The 22,828-nt window shown below is 53.6% G+C and overlaps 1 protein-coding gene across 2 annotated transcripts in view; it reads left to right on the top strand.

The window, feature by feature from the left end:
• Window positions 1–22,734, top strand: part of STAB1 (stabilin 1) — a 53,983-nt gene extending 31,249 nt beyond the window's left edge. The window contains exons 34-69 of one of the 2 annotated variants that reach the window (XM_082288878.1): window positions 445–576; window positions 772–900; window positions 1,625–1,681; window positions 2,472–2,567; window positions 3,667–3,862; window positions 4,307–4,402; window positions 5,381–5,426; window positions 6,037–6,116; window positions 6,889–7,014; window positions 7,497–7,570; window positions 7,905–7,979; window positions 8,559–8,678; window positions 9,652–9,699; window positions 9,822–9,905; window positions 10,521–10,667; window positions 10,819–10,956; window positions 11,594–11,653; window positions 11,755–11,931; window positions 12,411–12,497; window positions 12,936–13,082; window positions 13,254–13,319; window positions 13,843–14,068; window positions 14,687–14,836; window positions 15,413–15,517; window positions 15,979–16,086; window positions 16,271–16,464; window positions 17,055–17,199; window positions 17,627–17,760; window positions 18,074–18,239; window positions 18,450–18,556; window positions 18,771–18,890; window positions 19,265–19,417; window positions 19,539–19,658; window positions 19,867–20,010; window positions 20,209–20,373; window positions 20,449–22,734. In XM_082288878.1, the coding sequence (XP_082145004.1) occupies window positions 445–576; window positions 772–900; window positions 1,625–1,681; window positions 2,472–2,567; window positions 3,667–3,862; window positions 4,307–4,402; window positions 5,381–5,426; window positions 6,037–6,116; window positions 6,889–7,014; window positions 7,497–7,570; window positions 7,905–7,979; window positions 8,559–8,678; window positions 9,652–9,699; window positions 9,822–9,905; window positions 10,521–10,667; window positions 10,819–10,956; window positions 11,594–11,653; window positions 11,755–11,931; window positions 12,411–12,497; window positions 12,936–13,082; window positions 13,254–13,319; window positions 13,843–14,068; window positions 14,687–14,836; window positions 15,413–15,517; window positions 15,979–16,086; window positions 16,271–16,464; window positions 17,055–17,199; window positions 17,627–17,760; window positions 18,074–18,239; window positions 18,450–18,556; window positions 18,771–18,890; window positions 19,265–19,417; window positions 19,539–19,658; window positions 19,867–20,010; window positions 20,209–20,373; window positions 20,449–20,499 (4,269 nt within the window). In that variant the 3' untranslated portion in view covers window positions 20,500–22,734. Of the gene's footprint in view, window positions 1–444; window positions 577–771; window positions 901–1,624; window positions 1,682–2,471; window positions 2,568–3,666; window positions 3,863–4,306; window positions 4,403–5,380; window positions 5,427–6,036; window positions 6,117–6,888; window positions 7,015–7,496; window positions 7,571–7,904; window positions 7,980–8,558; window positions 8,679–9,651; window positions 9,700–9,821; window positions 9,906–10,520; window positions 10,668–10,818; window positions 10,957–11,593; window positions 11,654–11,754; window positions 11,932–12,410; window positions 12,498–12,935; window positions 13,083–13,253; window positions 13,320–13,842; window positions 14,069–14,686; window positions 14,837–15,412; window positions 15,518–15,978; window positions 16,087–16,270; window positions 16,465–17,054; window positions 17,200–17,626; window positions 17,761–18,073; window positions 18,240–18,449; window positions 18,557–18,770; window positions 18,891–19,264; window positions 19,418–19,483; window positions 19,659–19,866; window positions 20,011–20,208; window positions 20,374–20,448 lie in introns of those variants that run through there. The other variant, XR_014226737.1, reaches the window with a different exon arrangement.
• Window positions 22,735–22,828: the final 94 nt, after the last annotated feature.

The raw sequence follows: 22,828 nt of genomic DNA, 5'->3' as shown, positions 1-22,828 counted from the left end.
GTGCAGGGGCATGTACACTGCAAATACCAAACAAGCCCCAGGGATTTCAGCATGGAGAGGAGATGAATATCTGATGCTAAAAGCTGGCAGAAATATGGCAGAGAAATGAGAGGTTTTCTTGGTTGTTGCAGTGGGATCTGAAAAGAGTATTTGGACCCCAAGTGCAGAGTAAATTAGTATGTGGATAGATGGCACAATATATTCCACTTCCTGGCTGGCTGTGGCAATTTTCAGACTTCTGAAAGGTTCCAAAAAACATTAATGGCTTCATCAAGTATCAGAATCATCAAGTGTGATCAGTCACCTGTGATAGAGAGTTACTAGGCTCTGTGGGGTTAATTAGCCATTACAGGTTCTTAGGAGCACTTCTTATGCCATACCTCTGACTGAATTGTATTCTAGGAAGTGAAAAGGCTCCTAACATTTGTATTTTTGTGGATTTAGGACAATGAAACAGTGCAGTACCACATTGTACTGGGAGAGAAGCTCTTGCCCGCGGACTTGAGAAGTGGAATTCATAAGAACAGCATGTTAGGCCTCTCCTATTGGCTAATGTTTTACCAAAACAACACCCAGGTAAGGGAGGCAGACTGTTCTGCCATCTGAGGGTCTGGCTTGACCTATCACTTTCTAAGGGTGCTGACTCAATACTCCCACTTCTCTTTTGCACACCTTCACAAGTTTACTGATGTGACTATCTGGCAGCTGCCAAGCAATCCATGCAAAGGGAATTGATGGTTATCATCTCAGCTGTTTTCTTCTGCTTTGCAGAAGTTTGTCAATAATATTCCTTTGGATGGAAAATCCTTCGAGACAAAGAATGGCATCCTGATCGGGGTGTCCCAGGTGCTGCAGATCCAGAAGAATCGCTGCACTGCCAATACCACCACCATACTAAAGGTAATGGTGATGACCAAGGAGCTGACACCATTTCACAGGGTTCCTCCACCTGCTGAACCAAGCTGATGGATAACAGCCAACCTACCTTGGTTTTCCTCATGGATGAGGCAGTAGCTTGTGGTGTAACCCCAGATGAACCTCATGAAATGGGGCGTCGTGAAGATTTGGCACCTCTTACCTGGAGATTCTGTACATCTAATGCAGCTCTTGTGCAGATCATGTTCAGTTCCCTTGCTGAGCCTCTCTTACAGTGCCAGCAGTGGGGCTGGCTAGTGCAGGGACTCCCAGATACTCAGATGTGGAAGGAAAATCCAGCCCAATTCCTGCATTCCATGACCACAAGCTCCCCTAGAAAATGCTGTCTGATCTCCCTGGGAGTCATGGCTAAAGTCCAGCTTGCACTTACCTGGTAGCTCATGGCAATTGAGCCACTTAAACCTGAAGATTGCAAGGTCAGACTGAGGTAAGTCTGCCTGCTACAGATCAGGAAAAAAAGTATTTGCAGCCTTGTTTGAAGGAATGCCAGGGCTACAAAAATCCCTGAGACTCAGGAAAGGTGTAGTATTTGATCTCTTCTTTTGGTGTTTTAAGCCACAGAGATAAAAACATCTGTCTTTGTCCCAGCCAGCAGCCTGTAGAGCAGCATTTGTAATTCAAGATTGGTGTCTTGGTGTGATGTGAGTAGAGGGCACTCTTGTGACTTGTCCTGTTCTCTGTGCTCTAGTCAAGGTGCGGGAAGTGTGAGAAGGGGATCAAGTGTCCTTCTGGATCAGTTCTTGTGGTGAGTCTTGGATTCATGTGACAGCTCACAGACTGGTTGCAGATAATGATTTGAGGTCCTTTCATTGCTCTGTAGGTGTCACCTTGATACCTGAAAAAATGTGCCCTTGAGTCCTCTGTGGCTCAGCCATTGACAAGGTTTGCAAGAAAAAGCAGAAACCAAGGAAGGGTTACACAGGAAAAACATGGACATGAATCACAAAGCTCCATCCAGAGCTGGCTCCAGGCTTTGCCTGAATTTCAGGAGCCCTTTACTTTCCCCACTTAACAGGGAAGAAGAGATGTCTTATTTTAATTTATTTTTTACTCTTGACATTATCGTCAAGGAAAGCCAGTTTAGGGATGCCTGTAGCAATTTCCCTGCTTGGACCATTGATTTATTCACACAGATGGGCTGGTTGTGCCTATGGCTTGTATGTTAGTGAGTGACAAACATTTCCAGAGAGGAAAATAACTAAGCACTTCATTTCCATGCTGCCTGTAAATTGCCTAGCAGCTACATCTGGCTTCTTAGGCCTCGCTGCTTTACCCTATGCCCAAAAGTTCCCAATTCTTTTTCTCTCAGTATTCAGACTAATGTGTACCATGGGTTTGGCAGGTAACAAATAGACTCTGTGTCGTGACCTCGCATCCAGAGATGCCTCATTGGTCTCAGCTCTGGATAGTTCCGATTTTTAGGGCTATTCCTGTCAGATACAAAGCAAGAACACTGCTATATGCACCAAAATGTACTTTGTTTGTCTAAATATTGTAATATCTCCTGTTTGTGTCTATGCCAATTATATCCTCAGGAACCTCCTGGGAGTAGAAATATGGCTCACTGTGATTTGCGCTCTGCGGGTACAAGAATACTTGGCTGCCATTTCACCTGTGCAAAAGTTTCTCTGGTGAGAAAAGCATTTGCCTCAGATCCGTTTTGGCAAAAGCAAGATGGGTGTCAGAAACACAGCCATGGAAGTGCAGGCTGTGCTGAAGTCCTGGCTGCATTTGTGCCTTTGCGTAGCTGAGGCTGGGCTCGTCTGGGAATCGCTCTCCATCCTGGAGGTGGAGGGCACTGGAACAAAACCAAAATCTGCAGAAATGTCTGCACAGTGATGGATTGGGATCTGCTGCTTTGGTATTGTTGCTCTGGGTTTTGTCCTGCAGAGGAAGAGAAGGAGTTGAATGTTTGCAGTCTGGTTTCCTAAGGAAATGAGGCATGAATGATGGTATTCTGCTTGTGCATGTGCCTTCCTGAATAACTGATGACTCATTGGAGCCCAACCAAAGGGAGGAGCACAAGGTCTCACACCTCATGTCGTGTGTGTTATGGCCTCTACCAGTTTTGTGAAAATGGGTTGCTGGAAGAAAACGCTTAAAGAGAAAATGGTAAAAGAAAGACTTGTGTGAATTTGAAGTCTTACAGGTGTTGCAGCATCACTTGGAAAGTTTAGTGGGAATGGGAAATTGAAAAGGGAGAGAGGGAGTTAGACTTGCTGTACTCACATAGAGAATTTCAGTCAGCACTTGTGCTTCATTTGGCACTTTTGCAGCACTTCATTAGATGCTGTTTCTCATCATGTGTACTGTCCAACTTGCTCCCATCATGATTTCCTCCCTCCATGGCTAGACGCTGAAAGAAGTGAGAGCAGTTAAATCAGGCTTTGGAACTAAATCACCTCCTGGTGGAGCCTCTCTCTGCCCAGCAGAGAGATATACTGAGGACACAGGCAGGACATAGGCTGGAGAGGCTCAGGACTGAACATTTGAGTTACTCACCAAAGGTCCAGTGTTTCTCAAGGGCAGTGCAGACCTTTACATGAAGCTCTGGGCAACAGAACACCCCATTTCAGGGTGTTCACGTCATCCTGCCTGTTCCTTCCACGTGTTGTCAGAAATTATGGCTATCACATAGAGAGAGGTATCGAGCAGCTCCCACAACAAAGCTGTACCTTGTCTGTGCTGCACAGGATGGCTCACCCCGGCTTGTTCTTGTTGGTTTCCCAGAGGTCCGTCTGCTGCCCCGGCTACTACGGCCACATGTGCGAGATGTGCCCCGGGAAGCCAGGCCAGTGGTGCTCCGGGAACGGGGAATGCCAGGATGGCATCCAGGGCAGTGGGGAGTGCCGATGCCTGGAGGGTTTCCATGGCACTGCCTGTGAGATGTGTGAAGTGGGACGATATGGAGCCGACTGCAAATCAGGTGACACCGATGGCTATGGCAGCTTGGCCCTACCAAACTGCGTGCAAGGGCAGAAAAGTGGCCACATCTCAGCTCTCAGGAGGAGTGGTGGGAGGGCAGAAATGTCCCAAGACTCTGGGACAGGCAAATGGCTCCCAGATCTCTGAGAGAGAGACAGCAGGAGTGAGCACTTGTGGCCAGCCAGAGGAGTGGCCCCATTTTGCATTCTCAAACCAAGCATATGCTGCCCATCCTGCTGCCACCCAAACTACAGCAAGTAAAGGCAGGTGGTCTGTTCCTGGGTCTTCTGGCCTGGCAGTGAGGGATCAAGACCTGATACTCTTGTGACATTTTCTTGATGACAGTTTGATGTGTTGGATTAGGAAAAGAGCAGCCAATGAAATGGCAGCAAGACTCTGCTGAGACCTGGCTGGTTTGGCAGTGGTGTTTGTATCTCCCCTGCAGAATGTGCCTGTGACAACGGCATTTGTAACGATGGACTGCGAGGGGACGGGAGCTGCGAGTGCTTCCCGGGCTGGACGGGCCCTACCTGCCAAGAAAGTACGTGAGTGTGAAGGGGCCTCTGGTGTAATCTGAGTGATCATCTTGAGCTGCCAGAGAGCTCTGTCTGCTCTGACCACAGGGTCACATGTACTCTGCATTCCCCCAAAACCTTTTCAGGCTTTGCTCACTCATTCCTGCACACCAGCTGCATTTGCTGGGACTTCCCCAACAGCACGTGAGCCCTCGAGTAATTTTGGTAAATCAGGAAAAGCCTATTACTGCTTCTACCTCTGCTGAGATTAGAGGCACCTCAAAAACAGCCCCTTGCTCTGTGAGAGAGATGGGAGCTTCCAGCCACATTGGGTTGACCATGACTCCTGTTGCTTGCCTAAGAATGTGGCAGGGCTTGATTTGAATTTTCAAAAGGCCCCAGTGTGTTTGCTGAGCTGCTTTTTCTGCTCACAGATCCATTCACTCAGATGAGCTCAGGCCGTGGTCTGCAGTGTTCAATACATCTGTCATTGTGTGTCAAAGTAACACATTGAAGATGGATTTGGGATTTTGATTAGCATTTGGGTGAGGACAAACCTGAGCTTCTAGATACCTTGGGGTTTTAAAGGTTTGCACACAAGATTGATTTTATTGTGAATTTAGAAATAGAAATCAAGCAGAGCTGTCCTTTCTAGTGTAAATGTCAAGCATGAAAGCAGTTCATCTTTTGCTTCTAAAGGGCCAAAGCCAAATGGCTCTGTATGTCTGGATTAACAAGTCATTAACAGTCTTTGTTTCATTCCTACCAGTGCAGAGATAAAATCACAGATAAAATCAAATTGAACCACTACTCAGACAGAGAACATCAAATTCACTCCAGTTCACTTATGGCAAAGTGCCAAAACATAAATCCCATGAGATTTTCCTGCTGCCACATGGGACAAGAGTGTTAGCATCACTCCTGGTTTGCAGACTCCTTTTCTCTAGGTGGCAGAAATGGCCTCAGTTGAAAATTCCAGGTTATATTTGTGTTTTCTCTTGCAGGAATCAAGATTGACTTATGCAATAACACTTGCCATCAAATGGCCAAGTAAGTGCAGAGTCATCCATGTGTGTTTGTGTGTGTTTCACACAGAGGTGATTCTGGCTTAGGGCTTAGCAGAGGACTGGGAGAAGGTGCCTACTCATTAAAGATACATAATTGTCAGTTCCTTTCTGGGAACTCTCTTTGGAGCTGTGCCATGTGTAGTCTCCCCAAGGATTTTGTCTGTCCGAGCATAAATCCATTCCAAGTTCCTTCAGCATGTGTGGATGGAGAAAGCAGAGATTCCAAGGTAGTCCAAACCTGGCCTTATTCATGTAACAAATCAACCAGCCATTTACAAGCCCTTTCTGCCCCTGCCAAGGAATGAAACAGGGCTGGAATGACTCCCTTGTGCTCCCTTCTCCATCCATTATCCGGGAACCGGGACCCTGCCATCCCCCTTGTACCTTGCAGAAGCTCGTGGGTGTGGTGAGGGTGCACTGTGGGAGGCCTGGGCTGGACACCAGGAGTGTTTGGAGCTGTGAAGGAATACCTGGAATGTGCCTCCTGTGGTCATTGTGGTCTCTTGCATACACCAGATTTGTACAGTGCTTCCCACCAGCCAGGCAAATCGGGAGGTGTTGTTCAGTGATTGTTTATGCCTGTCTTGTTTCAGCTGCCTCAACAGTTCCACAGATTCCCTCCCTACCTGCTTCTGCTCTGCTGGATACACAGGGAATGGGACCCATTGCACAGGTATGTCCAGCAAAGACAAGGAGAAATAAATGGCAGGAAGTTGCCAAAGCAAAGATCACTCAAATCCTTTTGCTCTCAGACATCCACCGTGAACTCTGCCATGCCTTGGTAGAGATGTTTTCCAGTCCAGAGCTTCACACAGGATGCTCTTGGTGTTGCTAAAGCCTGCAAGAGAGGGATAAAAAGGCAGGCAAGTGTAGGAGGGCAGTTCTTATTGCCTGATGCACATGAATGGGTTGTACTCATTCTAATATCACAGTATTGGTGGCAAAGTTGTTACACAGTTTTGGCCATGAATCCTTGGAACATGAGAATTTCAATTCCCTAGAACTTTGTGATTCTTCTATTTGCTGGCCGTGCCAAAGCCAGGTAATAGTGCAGCAGTAGAGCCAAAATGAGGTGGGATTTCAGGATACTGCACCAGAGCTACATTACAAGCCATGTCTATGTCAAAAGCAAACAGATGAGGAAAAAACAAGCAATAAAATTGTAACAGTCAAAACACTGGTAGACGTTCCAATTTATTTTCAGTATTGCCCTTCTTGGAAGGTGAATAAGGAGGAAAAAAAGCAGCTTAGCAGTTTATTTACTTGAACTGGCCTCTCTCAGGTCTGGATGAGGCCCCAAGCCCTTAAGGAACCAAAAGTTTCATCGGGAAACAAAGGGATTTTAACAAGATGTTGTGATTTTTTAAGATAGATGATCATTCTGGCACAGTTGATCATTCCTAGGTGCTCTGAGCTGATTCTGCTCTTCTTGTTTGTGGTCACAGAAATAGATCCCTGCACTATTGACCACGGTGGCTGCTCCGTGCACGCTGTGTGCACCAAAGTGTCCCCAGGAGAGAGAACCTGTGTTTGCAAGGAAGGCTACGCTGGTGATGGGACACTCTGCATGGGTGAGTGCTCAGGGTGTGTTTTGGGGGGGGTGACAGAGAGGCAGCATCAATACTAAGGGGAGTTTCAGACTAAAACATCAGTGTTTTGGTCTCAAACCAAAAGATCCCTGCAAGGTTTCTTGCTCTGATGCATGTCATGGAGAGGCCCAGAGACAGAGGGTGAGGGCAGTCTCCCACAGTGGTGCTCTGAGGTGAAGATGGAGCTAGGGAGAATCCAGTCCTCTCATATTCTTTAAAGCACACCCAGACAGGCTTGGAATTTTCTGTGGGCAGATTTATCACAGCTCAGAGACCCACATGTGTCAGGAGTAAATTTGCAGTTGCACATTATTCCTTTGCTATCAAAAGACAATTTCCCAGGAAAACGTTCCCCAAGCTGGAAAAATTCTCCCTGTTGCTTTCCCATTACCTCTTTGGATCACCAGTTCCCAGCTGCCTTGAGCAGTCCTCAGCAATAACTTGGCCTTATTGTTTTGCTGCAGAAATTGATCTCTGTCTCGAAAGCAATGGGGGCTGCCACACCAATGCAGAGTGCATCAAAACAGGCCCAAAGAAGGTGAGTGTGTAGGGTGGCCATCAGGACATTATTCTGGAAGTTGTCACAGCTGTGTAATCCTCTTAGAGACAGTCCTGTTCATTGCAGAGCCCTGCTTTGTGCTTACTCCCTTCCATGTAGAGAAGTTGCTGGGGAAGAGCATGAAAACATGGCCATTTCCATGAGAGCAGATGGCTTTGCTGGCCAGAGGCTGAAGGCAGTCTCGGGTTATATTTGTTGTGGACACAAGCTTGGTTATTCATGGAGGCAGCAATGGGCGCTACACCACATGCCTTCGGTCCAGGGCAGCCCTTGTGGGTCCAGGTTTGAGCCCAAGGGTCTGTTCTCTCTCCAGGTCGCCTGCAACTGCCTGCCTGGTTACAGTGGGGATGGTGTGAGCCAGTGCAACCCCATCAACTTGTGTGAACAGGTATGTCTGCATTTTGCTGCTTCCAGAGGTGAAGACCACAGCCTGGAAGTGTTCCTTTCTCCCAGGAGTTAACAGCAAGAACAGCACTAACCTGGTTGGTTGCAGCTGAGGTCTTGCCTTTCCACACACTGAAGGATTTCCTTGTGTGTTTGGTTTCCATTGCCTCCTGCAGTCACCTGCAATTATGTCAGTCACCCAGCATTCCCTCAGGGTGGAAAGAGGGACATAGGGTTGGAGGCACGTGGGCTTTTTCCTTTGTGTCCGTTTCATGCGGGTTGTGCGCAAAAGCTTCAAAGGGTTCTGTGCTCACGGCATCACTGCCATGTCAAACTGTCCCTCTGCATCATGGGCTTTGTCATCACTGTGTTCCAAAGTGAGGTGGGAAAGTCTTATTTCATGGGAGGATTTGGTGCTGGGAAGCCCTTGAGAATTTGGGTGAGGTTTATTGTAAGGCACTAAACAGTGGGGAGGGATGGTTTCCTTTCACTGGGCTGGATGTAGTTTGCAGCTCCCACATGCAAGCAGCAGTTCAGGTGGTTGGAGAAGCCCCTCCAAGAAGCCTTTTGCTTTCTCTTCCAGAACAATGGAGGCTGCAGTCCCTTTGGGTTCTGCAAGTACACAGGCCCTGGCACTCGCAACTGCTCCTGCTCCTGGCACAGTGTTGGAGATGGCTTCACCTGCCGTGGCAAAGTGCATCAGGTGAGAGGCATGTGCTGCACCTTCTGTGTTCATGTCCCCTGTCCTGCAGCAAACCACTCCCCCCTCTCCAGAGGGTGAGCAGATCTTGGTGTCACATCGATATATGTGTGGTATAGGAGAGGAGACAGGTGCTTTGAGCAAACTCTCTGTAAATCATAAGTGTATTTGGTGTGCCAGCTGTGGGAGAGAATCATGGCAAAGTCACTTTGCTCCAAAGGGAGCCATGCTGGGAACTCTACTCCTGTCAGCAATGTTGGCCATACCTCCAGGGGACTGCTTGCTTCATGTCATAAACAAATAGCAGTGATCTTGTTTTTTCCCAAGGCAACTCACTTCTGCCCAGTGGGATGAGGGCAGGTGTCTCCTGTGGCCATGCCAGGACTTGGGACCCAAGGGCAGCAGTCTATGTCCAGTTCTCTTGCCCATACAATGGCTGTCCTTGGGCAAGCTGGTGACCTCTTCAGGCAGTGGCAAAGAAAAGCTCATGCCCACAGCAGAGTCACAAGAAAAGAGATGGACTGCCTGTGCCTCTGCTCTTGCAGAAAGTCAGGGTGGTGAGGAGAGGGTGTTTGCCTTGCCAGGGTATGTCTGTCCTTTGGGCAGCATCCCACAACTGGCAGTGGCAGCAGTGAGGTTAAAGCAGAGATTTTGTGAAGCACTCGAGATGTCCCATGAGCACAGGGGCAGTTACCTATGAGACAGGTGCTGCAGGATCAGCCAGCTTCCATCTTCTGTCCACTCCATCCTGCAGCACTTGTGAATGGTGCAGGCAGAGCTCACTGCAACATCCCTGTCATCTGTGCTTGCAGAGCTGGTGAGGGAGGGAGGGAAGATTACTGTGGTATGTCAGGAGAACTGGTGTCTCTTTGGGGTGGGAGAGTGACCTGGAGTGGAAGGAGCCAGTCACTGTGCTGGTTGGTGAGGAGCAAGTGGAAAGGACCCTGCTAACACCAGCTGATTCCCTTTGTTTAAGGAGCTCGGAAGAATTCCAGATGCATCCATGTTCTTTAGGATGATACAGGTTGGTGACAGCTTTGTCCTTGTGTCTGGGTAGTAAATCACACCTAGGGCTTTCTGCAAAGAGTCTTGCTAACTGGAACAATGTTTTCTATTTCCCTTCCCACAAATGCTCTTCTAACACAGGCAGAAAGCATCAAAGAACTCAGTGGGGGAGGGCCTTTCACTGTCTTCGTCCCACAGACAGATTTCATAGGAAACACCACAGTGGTAAGTGCCCTCCCATCCCAAGCTCTGTCAGGTGTTTGACAGCTGCAGTCAGGGCAGTGTCACCTCTGGGACTGTTCTGCCCAGTGAATCAAAGCGAAGGGGCTGCACCATGGAGAGTTAAAGGCATCCCCTGTTCTCCATCAGTGTAAAAGCAGAAGTTTGGAGGCATCTCACTGAGGAGACGACCTGGACAGGGGTGGACATGGCTCCTCTTGTAAGGAGACCCTTGTTGGAGATGATGTCTTGTGGGCCTCAGAGGCACCATGCCATATCAGTGGTGTGTAGTGGCTTTGGTGCCCGTGGGGCTGGTAACAGCAAGGCTTCCATGCGTCTGTGACAGACATCTTCCTCCTCATCAGGAATAAGAGAATGGCAGCTTTTTGGTGTCAGTGTAATGGAATATCCTAACCCCATCACTGACTAGTCAAGCTGGTTGAATTTTCCCAAAGCTCTCAAATGGTTTTGTGCTTTCAGTGTGTTTTGGGAGGACTTGCTTCCCTGCGGGGATGAGTCAAAGGGAACTCGGGCAATCCAGGTCTTCCTCATTGGGGCTGGGGGCCCTGTGTGCAAGGCAAAGTGTCCTAGTGTGACCTCCCTCCTGTTTTCTGTCTGTAGTTTCAGGAGTGGAAGAGCAGAGGTCTCCTCCGGGACCTGCTTCGCTACCACATGGTGGGCTGCCAGAAGTTGCTCTCCAGTGACCTGGAAGGCCAGGAGTCCCTTACATCGTTATCTGGCCACAAAATAAAGATCACAGTGAATGAGGTAATTCCTTTTGCTGTCCCACTTGTCAGGATGTCACTTTTTCTGTCATTTGAAGGCACTGTGGTTGTGGCAAGTGACTTACCTGGGCCCACAGACACTCCCGGGGCAGTGCTGTGGCTGTGCAGGCCTCAGCAGGTCCCCTCTCTCGCAGAATAGCATCACTCTCAACGAGGAAGCCAAAGTGGTCACGAGTGACATTGTGGGTGTGAATGGGGTCATTCACTTCATCAGCAAGATCCTCATCCCCAGTGACCTGGTGGGCCATAACATCTCCTCAAAGCTCTCACGGGTAAGGCTGGAGCTGTGCCCTGGCGTCAGGGCTGTGCTGAGCTCAGGGACAGGATCTCTCTCCCAGCAGTGCTGCCTCAGCCCAAGGCTGCCTGAGCTGCTCTTCCTCCCTGTTCCTGACTGCTTAGGGGTTGTCTGAGGCCACAGATTTGGCTTGTGAAGGTGACAGCATTTGTGGCATAGCCATATTTGGAACATAAGGAGCCTTATCCATCACTAGGGAACAACAGTTCTGGATGTAGGCAGGAGGATCATGTCCCATGCCAACCATCAGACTCCTTTTCCAGCACAGAGCAGGTTGCAGCATGAGTTTGCCAATGCCTCTCTGTGACTACTTAAGCAAGCAACAGGGGCTTGTACATCCTGCATTTTACAGAATATAACACATTTTCTGTGCAGCACAACAGAGTGCTGGAATTCATCCCAGCTCCTGCCATAGCAGTGTCTATCCAGGATGAATCAGAAAAGTAGTGGCTGCTGAATGCCAGCCCTTTCCAGGCCAAATCATCGGCATGATGGTGACAGAGATAAACTTATGTTTAGCTACTGCAGTTGTTGCCTGTCTGGTTTCTCCCATGCATTGCTGGTCCTGGATGGGGAACCCTTGGTGTCAGTTGTTTGCTTTCCTCCCTCTGCAGCAGAACATCACGGACGTGGCCGAGGCCTTTGGCTACACCATCTACAGCAAGCTGCTGCAGGTGAGCCCCTGCCCCTGCTGTTCTGGGGGAGGTGCTGTGTGCCTGTGCACGGTCAGTGTGGGCTCGGGGCTTTCCCTTTGTGTCCCTGTGCTCCCGGGCAGGATGCGGAGCTGCTGCCGCTGCTCGGTGACCCCGTGCACAGACCCTTCACGCTGCTCTGGCCCACGGACGCCGCGTTCAGCGCCCTCCCGGAGAGCCGGCAGAAGTTTCTGTACCGCAGAGAGCACCGGGACGTGCTGGCCTCCTTCCTCAAGGCACACATGATCAGGGACACAAAGGTACATGTGATGGCACACAGGCATGTAGCTTCCAAAGCCTGCTATGACTGTGGTCAGAGTGACCTTGCCAAATACTTTGCTGCCATGGAACACACAGCATGTCAGCTGTCTTGAGAAGACACAAAGATGTTTGAGCATTTGAGGCAACTACAGCATCACTCTGGTGGCTGAGCTGAAACCTTCTGTCAGCAGCTTCTGGGGAGCTGTGAGGCTCACAAACAGGCCCTTATGTACAGGGGTATGAACAAGGGGAGAGTCCAGCTGAGCAGAGCCAGGGCCTGTGTTTTCACACTGGCCTTCCACTTTGCAGGAATCTGGGACTAACCCAGCACAGCTCTGCTGTGCCACCCACATCAGCTTCAGGGACTGCCACATCACACCCCTCTGAAGCTGGCCACTGACCCCTGTCCTCACCATCTGTTAACATGAACTGCCAGTTTTGCCAGTCTCTCCTTCTCATTCTTCTTTTTCCCTCTTAGATTGTTGCTGGTAACGTGCCCCAAGTCAAAACCATACGGACCATGCACGGCTCCACCATCTCATTCAGCTGCAGCAAAGCCCACGTGGTGAGTGTTGGTGATTCCAGGCTTGACTTCCCATGGAGCAAGTGTTCCTGGGCATGGCCATGGCCATGGGACAACTGGTGCTTCTGGCAGGGAGTGAACACAGAGTTGGGCTGATTGCAGGCTGGGACACCCCATTCTCCTGGCTACAAGGTGTAGCCAGCTGGCAGGGAAGTGCAGAGGTGTGTGGTACCTGCACATGCACAACCTTGTGCTGCCACAATCTTTACAGAGCACATGCTGCATGGACAGAGGCTATCCTTAGGAGAGGTGGCTGTGAAAAGTGTTAAATGGAAAGGGTGGTTAAGGATGTGTGCACAGAGATTTTGGAGTTCTTGGGCTGATTAAGAAGCCATGGCAGCCAAAACTGGGCAACTTTTGGGTGGTACAGCCTGGATGTAGGATGTACCAGAATCACAAGTTCCTTTCTTCCTCTGTTAGGGGGAGATTGTGGTGGGGAACGGCGATGCCACCATCACCCAGAGGCACATAGAGTTCAATGGGGGCATTGCTCATGGCATTGATAGACTGTTGGAGCCACCTGATCTGGGATCTCGGTGTGATGAGTTCACCTTTGTTGAGCTGCAGGTAAGCACTTGTGATGAGGTGAATGAGGATCTTGGGCCACCCATGCAGCCCCGTGCCTAGGAAGAGGGATGTTGGGAGGGCTTGCTGCTCTTCCTTGGCAAAGCTCTGAGCAGCCAAGAGAGGCAGCAGCACATATTGAGTTGTTGTGAGGTTTCTTTCTCCCCTCCACAGGCATCTACAGAGAACTGTGGACTCTGTGGCTTCGAGCCACCCTGCCCTGCTGGCTCTGTTCAACGGGTAAATCTCACAGCTTTGTCACCAGGGGAGCCTGTTAGGGGACTGATGACAACACCCATGTGCCCCTCATGTTTTAATAGAAAAATGAAGGCCCACCTGCATGTGGCAAGCCCTCAGCTCAGTCACACTGTCCATGCCTTACCCCAAGTCATGCAGGAGCTGGGTTGAAAAATATGGGGTCCAGTGGTCTTTGCTTGGTCAGCCCTATGTGGGTGACAGTGGCACAGGGGTCCCTCCAGGAGCAGTGGGGGTGGCTTTGGGTGCTTTACTGCCAAAGAGCTCAGTTTGGGAGTGGATCAGTGATCCCATGGTGAGCAGCCTTGGGAGGCAGTGGCTGTACCTCTCACTGCAGGCTTCTGGCGTGACCCTGAGGTTCCTCTGGGGCTCCTTTGTCACCAGCCCCAGCACATGTTAGGAAGCCTCTGTTACTTGTCATAAAACTGAATGAGCGGCACAGGAAACATCCAGGTGAGTTGTCAGTGACCAGTGTGGCGAACTCTGTGTTTTGCCTGTTTGCTCACAGGGGGAAACCAGGCGCTGCTACTATTACGGAAACCACCTGCTGAGGAACACGTTCCTGTTCCACCGCAACTCCATGCTGCGGCCGGTGTGGCCACAGTCCCCGTGGGACCCCTTCAGGAGACACTTCTCTTCCAGGGGGCCTCTGAGACGAGGCTGCAGGAGGAGCTGCGTTTCCAGCCAGTGGGTCCCACAGTGCTGTGCCAACCACTATGGCCGGGAGTGTCGGGGTAAGAGCCAAACCACCGTGTCCCCTGCGGGAAGGTGGCATTACTGCTTCAGCACATCCACATCCATGAATGTGCTTCCCTGGACAAGGACGGGCAAAACCGCAGGCAGGGAGCCCCAGCCTGTAGAAGGTGCAGGGAGCAATGTCCTGGGATTATAACAGGGAGTTCCCTTTCCTTGGAGAATACCTTGTCTCCGTGAAGAGCCCTGGGCACAGGGCTGCTGGGGGTGGCTGTCAGACATGTCACTCACCCCCAGATGTTGCCAGTCCTCAACCATTCCCTGGCATCTGCCCTCTGTGCCATGGCAGCTTTCACGTCCTTGGGTGAGTCTGCTGTTAGTGTGGGGTCAGTGCAGACACAGCACATCACAGCAGGGCTTCTTCCCAGGCTGGAAGCTGTGACAAATTTGTCCCTCTTGCCCCCATTCCTAAGTTTTCCCGTCATAGGATATCCCCAGCACTCACTGCCTCGACTGCTGAGCTGTCTGTGGTCCGAGCACCCCGTGAGCAGCAGCTCAGGGGCACCTGGTGTGCGGGGTCTGTGGGGGGCACCGGGTGGCTCCGCTCCAGCACAGGGTCCCTTTGTCACCACAGCCTCACTAAGGTGACCCATTTGCAGCATGCCCAGGAGGGCTGGAGGCGCCGTGCAACAACCGTGGGACGTGTGACGACAAAATCAGCGGCTCAGGGATCTGCAACTGCAGCCAGGAGTTCATCGGGACGGGCTGCGAGCTGTGTGCGCCCGGCAGATACGGCCCGGAGTGCCGAGGTACCAGCTGGGCGTGGCAGCAGCACAGAGGGGCTGTGGCACAAGGGCTGCCTGGAGAGCTGCTGGCCTGACCCCCTTGCAGCCCATGGCTGATAAGGCCACAAGTCATTTGTCAAGCAGAGCTGAGAGCCCAGTTTGGGAGAAAGTATTTCACTGTACTGTGAGCTGGGGGACACAGAAGTTGTGATGAACCCTGTACAGAGAGAGCATCTTCTGGGACATGCTCAGCAGGGACTTGTGCCCACATGAGACAAAAGCAAAGGGAAGGAAAAGAGAGTCCTCCATCCTCCCATCCCAAACTGGGCCTCACAGGGTCTCAAGGAATGTTTCAGAGTGAGAAATACATTCCAAAAATTCCCAGGGGAGAGGAGTGATGGGGTTTTGTGGGTGCAGAGGCTTCTCTTCCTCTGTGAAGGGCGTGTGTGGCAGGGGGCTAGGGCTGGCGGTGGCAGGAAGGGATGTGTCAGGCTGCTGTGCCCACCTTCACACCTGCCCACAATGCCACACCTCTGTCATGTGGCTGTCCCAAGGCCTTTCCACCAAGGCATAAATGGTGTGTTTGTCCATTCCTCACAGAGTGCAACTGCACTGAGAACGGTGTGTGCAATGGAGGCCTGCACGGTGACGGCTTCTGCTTCTGTGCCGAGGGCTGGACTGGGGACCGCTGTGAAACCAGACTGGGTGAGGGGATGCTCAGTTATTCCCTGGGACCTACCTGCTCTTCCCTGGGACCCGATGCCACGTGGCTGCTTTCCCAAGAGCTGGCTAGTTCAAGCAGCTGTTCAGAAGTATCTCCAAAAAGGAGCTCTCAGTTGTGAGGCTCATCCTGAGATCTGGCCCATGCTGTTGAATTTCACAGGGGTTGGGGTGGTGAGGAGGGGGTAGAGGAGGAAAGCTCTACTGAATCATTAACAAGTCCCTGAGCTCAGAGGTGCTCAAAGAAGAGCTTGAGGCTGAAGTGAAGGTCTGAGGTGTATTTGATGGAGTAACGAACCTCTGGGCAAGGCACCTGCAGAAGAGAACAGGGGGAGGGAGAGAGGTGGGAGCGTGGGGCAGGGGGCCTGGGGCAGAGGCTGGTGGTGGCAGCGGTGTCCGTGCCACAGCGCTGCGGTCACTGTGAGCCGCCTGTGTTCTGGTTTCAGTGGTGACACCCACCTGCTCTCCCCCGTGCCACGCTCAGGCCGTCTGCCGCGCCGGCAACCTCTGCGAGTGCGACCTGCACTATGAAGGGGACGGGAGAACATGCTCAGGTACGGGGTAGCCACGGGGGCTGGGCTGGAGGGGTGGCAAGCGGGGGGGAAGCGGACAACAGGGCAGGACAGCAGGTGACCATCTACCGCTGGCCACGTTGGGGTGATGACTGGCAGGAGAGCCAGGCTGACCCCCAGGACACCTCATGGGGTGCTCTAGTTAACCCAGGACTTTCCCCCACAGTGATTGACATGTGCAGCCAGGACAACGGGGGCTGTGCCAGGCACGCACAGTGCTCACAGACGGGCGTGAACGTGTCCTGCACCTGCGGCCCTGGCTACAGAGGTGACGGCTACATCTGTGAGCCCATCGACCGCTGTGCCGACGGCAGGAACGGGGACTGCAGCCAGCACGCCCACTGCATCAGCACCGGCCCGGTGAGCGCGGCCCCTGGGGCCGGGACATCCGCGTGCCTGGCAGAACAGCCCAGCTGGCTGCCCTGGGGACAGCCATGTGGCAGCGTCCCCCCTGCTGCTCTCATCCTGCAGGTCCTTATCACCAGGCAGGGGCTGTGCTGCTGTGATGGTTCTGGGGATGTTATGCTGAGGCCATTTTTCCCCGCTCCTTTCTCTAAGGAGCAAAAGCTGTGTCAGTTGTGTCATTCCTGGGCTGTTTTGGGGGCTCCTGGATGGTCCATCAAGGACAATGCTGGCCATTTTTGCAGAGGAACCAAAGTTGATCACCACAGGCCAGAAGATGGGACTGGGAGCATGGTGTAGCACAAGAGTCACGAGCCACATACCTCAAAGCTCAGCTCAAACAAACAGCACATGCCAAGGACTCAATGTGACGTTGCCTGGGTGTGAGGGCAGGACAGGCCCATGTGGCCTTTCACAGCTCTGTCACAGTCCTAGCAGGCTGTAGAGGCATTCTGAAGGCTCATCCCCATCTTCACAGGGATCCAAGGATCCCCAGCTGGCATCTGCATTTGCACTCACACAATTGCCACCCTTCCCTTGTGCTGCAGAACGAGCGGCGCTGCGAGTGCAAGCAGGGCTACGTCGGTGATGGGATCCAGTGCCTGGAGGAGGTCGTGCCCCCTACGGACCGGTGTCTGGAAAACAACGGGCAGTGCCATCGGGAGGCCATCTGCACTGACCTGCACTTCCATGGTGAGGGTGCTCAGCACTGCAGGGCCAGGGATGATGTTCCATGGAGAGGCCACATTCCCTCATTCTTCACCTTTGGCCTGGTCCCATCCAAGGCCTTCAGGAGAGCTGGAGGGTGGGATGGCCAAGGGGGCAGGGACTGATCTCTGTAGCCTGGCATGGTTTTCACATTTCCCTTTTCCCTACATGTCATACGGGGAGGACAAGCCATCCTCATCTGCTCCCATGTGATGTGAGATGGCCTCTGGTGGCACCAGCTCCCTTGTGGAAGGCAAGGGGCTCAGAGGAAGCCTCTCCCTCACTTGTGCCTTGTCCACATCCCACCATCCTTGGCAGTGCTGCCCACGGTCACACAGGGACCCACGTGACTGCCCAGGGAGGTGGCTCAGTGTGCCCTGTACTAATGCTCCTGGGCTTTGGTATTTTGCAGATAAGACCATGGGTGTGTTTCACCTGCAGTCACCCCGAAAAAAGTACGACTTCACTTACGAGCAGGCTCAGGCAGCCTGTGCTGCAGAAGGTGCTTCCCTGGCCACATTCCAGCAGCTGGCAGCAGCACAGCAGGTCAGGGCAGGGGTGGCTCTGTCTCCTTGTGGGGCTGGGACAGGCCCTGCGTCTCCTGGGGCCTGGGCCAGCCCAGGGGATGATGTGTGGGTGGGTGACCTCTCATCCCTTTGGCCAGGCCCTGTTTGCTCCATCCACATCCATGAAACAGGACTGTTGGGTCTTGCCAGTCACACTGGGATGGAACTTGTGACTGTGCCCAACACTTTAGGTGTTGGGCAGATGTTGGATGAGGCACAATGGGAATGTTCATTGGGGCAGAAAAGCCGGGAGAGAGCTGTTTTTAATCTAATCATTGATTTTCCTCTTCTAGATGGGATTCCATCTGTGCTTGGTGGGTTGGCTGGACAATGGCACAGCTGGATACCCCACAGCCTACCCCAACCCCAGCTGTGGGTCCAGCCATGTGGGCATTGTGGACTATGGCTCCCGAAGCAACCTGAGTGAGACCTGGGATGCGTTCTGCTACCGGGAGAAGGGTGAGTAGTGCCTGCACTTTTCCTGGGGACAGTCCTGTTGGGCACAAGTGCTGTGTCAGGGCAGCAGGCAGGGAACTGCCCTGGAGCATGAGGGCAGCCAGGCACACCCCCTCTCCCCATGCCCGTGTCCATGAGGGTATCCAGAAATCAAAAGGTGGTTGGGGCAGGTGGCTCTGGTGAGGCCAATCACACCCTGGTGTTCCTTTGCAGATGTGACCTGCACCTGCCGTGATGGGTTTGTGGGAGATGGGTACTGGTGCAGCGGGAAACTCCCCGATGTGCTCGCAGACCAGGACCGCTTCTCCACCTTCTATTCCGTAAGCAGTGCTCTCCTGGGTCTGCAGGAGCAGCAAGGCAGAGGGAGGGATCAGCTGGAACAGGGAGGAGCTGGGGTTTGGTCTGTGTGCAAGATAGAGATTACAGACACAGAAGGGATTTCTTTCCAGGGCTGGGGGGTTCCTGGGCAGGGGAAGGTGACAGCATTGTGCTGCCAGCAATGTGTTGATGGGGAAGATCTCCCATCTCTTCCAGATGTTACTCAATTTTGCCAATGACACAGAAGAAGGACTGGATTTTTTCATGTATTTGTCTGATGCCTCTGCTCCCAAAACTCTCTTTGTCCCTCTGAATTCTGGCTTTGCAGATAATGAGGTAAGCAAGCAGAGATGAACTATCAGAGCCCCAGAGGAGAGCAGGTGTCATCAAAGCTGGCATGAAATAGTCTGGGGAAGGAGGAGGAATGTGGGTCAGAGGGGGCCAGTGGATTGGAGGTCTCCAGTCCAACCATTTCCTCAGAAGAGATGTTTAGGTCAGGATGCTCAGAGCCTTATCCAGCTGAGCTTTGGCAATCCTAAGGGTGGCAAATCCCCTCTGCTCTGTGCAGTCATTCTGTGCCGTGTTATCCATGAATGGGGCTGTCTGTGGCCATGGAGAGAGTCTGGGCTTGGCTGGGGAGCTGCACAGCAGCAGGGAAGGGGAGAGACCAACTCATCCGTTTCTCATCCTGTGCCCTGGTGCTCATTCAGACACTGACAGGAGAAGAACTGAAGCTCCACGTGTCATCCAGCAATGTTGTCCTCTTCAGTTTCAACCTCACGACGGGCACCATCATCCCATCCCAGTCAGGATATGACCTCCATGTCTCAGACCTCCCAGCCAGCAACAGTACAGAGCATGCAGTAGGTTTAGCTGTGGCAGAGGGTAAAAAAAGCCCACAAGTTTTCACCACATCTCTTTTGAAACAGGGAATGATGGGGAGCCTTTCTGGGCGGGTGACATCATCTGTGTCCTGTGCTGTAGGACGCCAAGGGGATCAATGACACGATGATTGTGGAGTGGGACATCATAGCTTTCAATGGCATCATTCACGTGATTGCAGAGCCACTGAGGATCCCACCGCCCGTCGTTCACCTTGGCCAGGTGAGTCTGGGGCATGAAGAGGGCTGGCATTAGGCCTGGGAATGGGGATGATGTGACAGAGTCATCCCAAGAACTGGCCTCGTCCTCTGCTCTCTGGCGTGGCTCATTTTGGGAGGGCTGCCTACGGTCCCACTGGGGAGCAGCAGCAGGGGCGGTGCCATCGCTGTGCCGGGGCAGCGCCGTGACGGGGCCTCTGTTTTCGGCACAGGTGAACGGTGCGCAGGGGTCGGGCTCCGTGGCCACGGGGACGTTGTCAGCGCTGTGCTTCGCGCTGGCGCTGGCTGCGGTTGCCGGCGTCGCCTACTACTGCGTGAGGAGGCGGCGGCAGCAGGGGCAGTTCGGGTACTACCAGGTACGGGCGAGCCAGGGAGCGGGACGGGGGCGAGGGCGGTGGATGGAGCCGGGGGGCTCGGCCGGGGTCCGGGTGGGTGCGCGGAGGCGCCGGCGCGCCAGGGGGCGCCCGCGGGCGACAACGGGCCGGGGGTGGGCGGGGCGCGCCGCCGGGAGAGGCCCCGCCCCCGGTGCCGCAGCCCCGCCGCTCCCGGTGCAGGCCGATCTCCGCGCGGACGAGGAGCACGAGGAGGAGGAGGACGAGGCGGGGCCCCGGCCGGAGCGCGCGGGCCCGCGAGCCGCCAGGCCCCGCCCGCAGCGACCGCTCGTGGCCATCCCCAACCCGTTGTACGGCGGCCACGCCCCCGACTACGAACCGCTGCACGTGAGCCACGCCCCGCCCTCGCCCCGCCCCCGTCCCGCCCCCGCCCCGCGCTCACGCCGCTCTCGCTCCCCGCAGGACCCGCCCCTGGCGGACGCCGGCACCGACCCCCGCGGGTTCCCGCAGTGACCCCGCGCGGCCCCGACCGCGCCGCGGGGAAATAAACAGCTCAGCGCCACCGGCTGTGCCCGCGCCTGCCTCGCCGCCGCAGCCCCGGCCTCCCACCGCCCGCCCCGCCGGTACCGGCCGCCCCCTGCAGGTGGGAGCTCCAGCCCCTTCTCGCCCCCGCCCAGCGCTTGTCATGGCCCCGTAGGAGGTGATGCCTGCCCAAGCCTCCAGCACCCAGGGCCCAGTTCAGCTGCTCCCAGGGACGTACGGCGCTCAGTCTTTGCGTGCAACATCCCCCGGGGCCCGCCGGACCTCGCTCCTGTGCTCTTACACTGCCCCATGGTCAGGTACGAGTCACATCAGTCACCACCCCACGCACCCCTTCTGGCCCCTGCCTGCAGTGCCGCTGTAAGGGCACCGACTGCTCCGTGCTGACCGCCTCAGCCTCGGGCTGTCTGATGCCCAGCCCGGCTTCAGCCCAAGCTGCCGTTGGTCGTGCCCCCAGGGCAGGCAGAGGAGCCCCACCGAGCACAAGGAGCGGGTTAGTCCATTAGTTACACATGCTGCAGACATTTATTGAGCTACACACTACACACAGCACAAAGACAAGTGCCACATGCACCTACTACAGCTGTTTGATTAGAACAGCCACGTTAACAGATTGTCCAAGCCACTGAGTTGAGCAAAAGGCATCTTGAAAGTCTGTGACAGGCTGGCACATGGCACAAAGACAAGGCAGTGACACATGTGTGACAGACAGGCCAGCCTGGCATGGTACTGGGGAGTAACATGCCGGAGAGGATTTTTTGTGTGTGTGTGTCTCACTGAGGGTTGCTGACACACGCAGCACCTTTCTCTGAGTCACGGGTCCTGGCACAGGGGCCTCCACACCGCCCTGGTTTCTCTCCCTCAGCTTCCCCCACACTGACACCCCCAGCCCCTACAGCACTTACCACTGCCCAGTGCTCACAAACCCCTGGTGCCTGCCCCTCCTGCTCATCCCCAGCTCTCTCCAAACCCCTTACCCTCTGCCCAGACACATTCTGCAGTCTCTTATTCACGTCTGTGCCTGCTCACTGCCAGACCCACCTTTCTCTGTTCCCTCTCTCCTCCCTCTGACCTCAACACCAACTGCCCCTGAACAAGCTGGCACTGTCACTCTTGTTGCCATCTACAAATGTGCAGCAGTGAGAGGAGGAGGAGCACAGCAATCAATGTCTACCCCTTCATCCACTTGCCATCATTTCCCACACACCAACCAGCTTTCTGGGGGCATGATCTCCTGTTTCTCAGGGCCAACCTGTATTAGAGTGGCACAAACTCTCAACACCCCCTCTGCACCTCACCTGCCCTCTACCCCTCCCCACCACCCTGCATGGCCCTGGGGCAGTCTGAAGCCTGGACAGGACCAGCAAGGTCCTGGGCCTGGTGCAGAGCCCACTTTCTGCACCTCACATCCTAAAGCAGCTTTCACTTTCCTGGGCCTCCTTTCACCCTTGTCCCATCCTATAGATTCTGGCATCATTATTAGCATCTTTTTGCTCTCCTTCCTGCTGAGGTGGCATCCCAGGGCTTTACCTGGCCACCTTCCCCAGCAGCACTGCACACTCACCCCCTCCCCAACCATCCTCACCTGCCTCTCCAGCCACCTTAGGCCACAGCTCAGCAAATCCAGGTGGAGGGCCACTACCGCTGTTGCGACCTCTGCCCCTTCCCTGGAGGGCTGAACACATCCCTCTGCAACTCACAACAGACCACACCACAGCAGTTGCCAAAATACTGATATCATACAGCACCAAACCCAAAAATACCAACACTGCACAGCCTTAAGCTCACTCAAAAGCCATCCATGTCCCCAAACAGTAACTTTGAGACCCTGTGACCTACTCCCACACCCAAGGCTTGCACATCCTGCCCAGTTACCTACCAGAGTCCCCAGCTGGACAGACCAGTCTGGTGGGGAGCGGGATGGGGGCTGAAGGCTGCTGGACAGGTAATGCTGCTGATGCTTTGTCATATGATGCACTCACTGATGGGCTTGACTGGTTGCCCAGCTGGCAGCCCTGACCCTCCCTGTCCATCTGCAGTCACTCATGCTGCAGTCCCAGGCTCTGGGGGCAGCTATTGACCTGACACACCTTGTCACACCTCCCACGGGTTGTTCTCACCAAGCACTGGAGACATGGAGCTCCGTGCCTGAGCCACTTGTCTGGGCACAGAGCAGGGAGGGGCAGTGTCCCACCACCAGCATTGGCCCTTCCATCTCACCTACTCCTAGAGAGGACTCCCTGCACAAGCACCCATCCTCTGTCCAGCCTGCAGTGCACTTCAGGGAAAGGGATGGAGCCAG

The sequence above is a fragment of the Coloeus monedula genome (genome assembly GCF_965178545.1).
Source record: "Coloeus monedula genome assembly, chromosome: 11".
Lineage (NCBI taxonomy): Eukaryota > Metazoa > Chordata > Aves > Passeriformes > Corvidae > Coloeus > Coloeus monedula.
The sequence above is the reverse complement of the archived record's forward strand: the minus strand, read 5'-3'. Positions and strand labels throughout refer to the sequence as shown.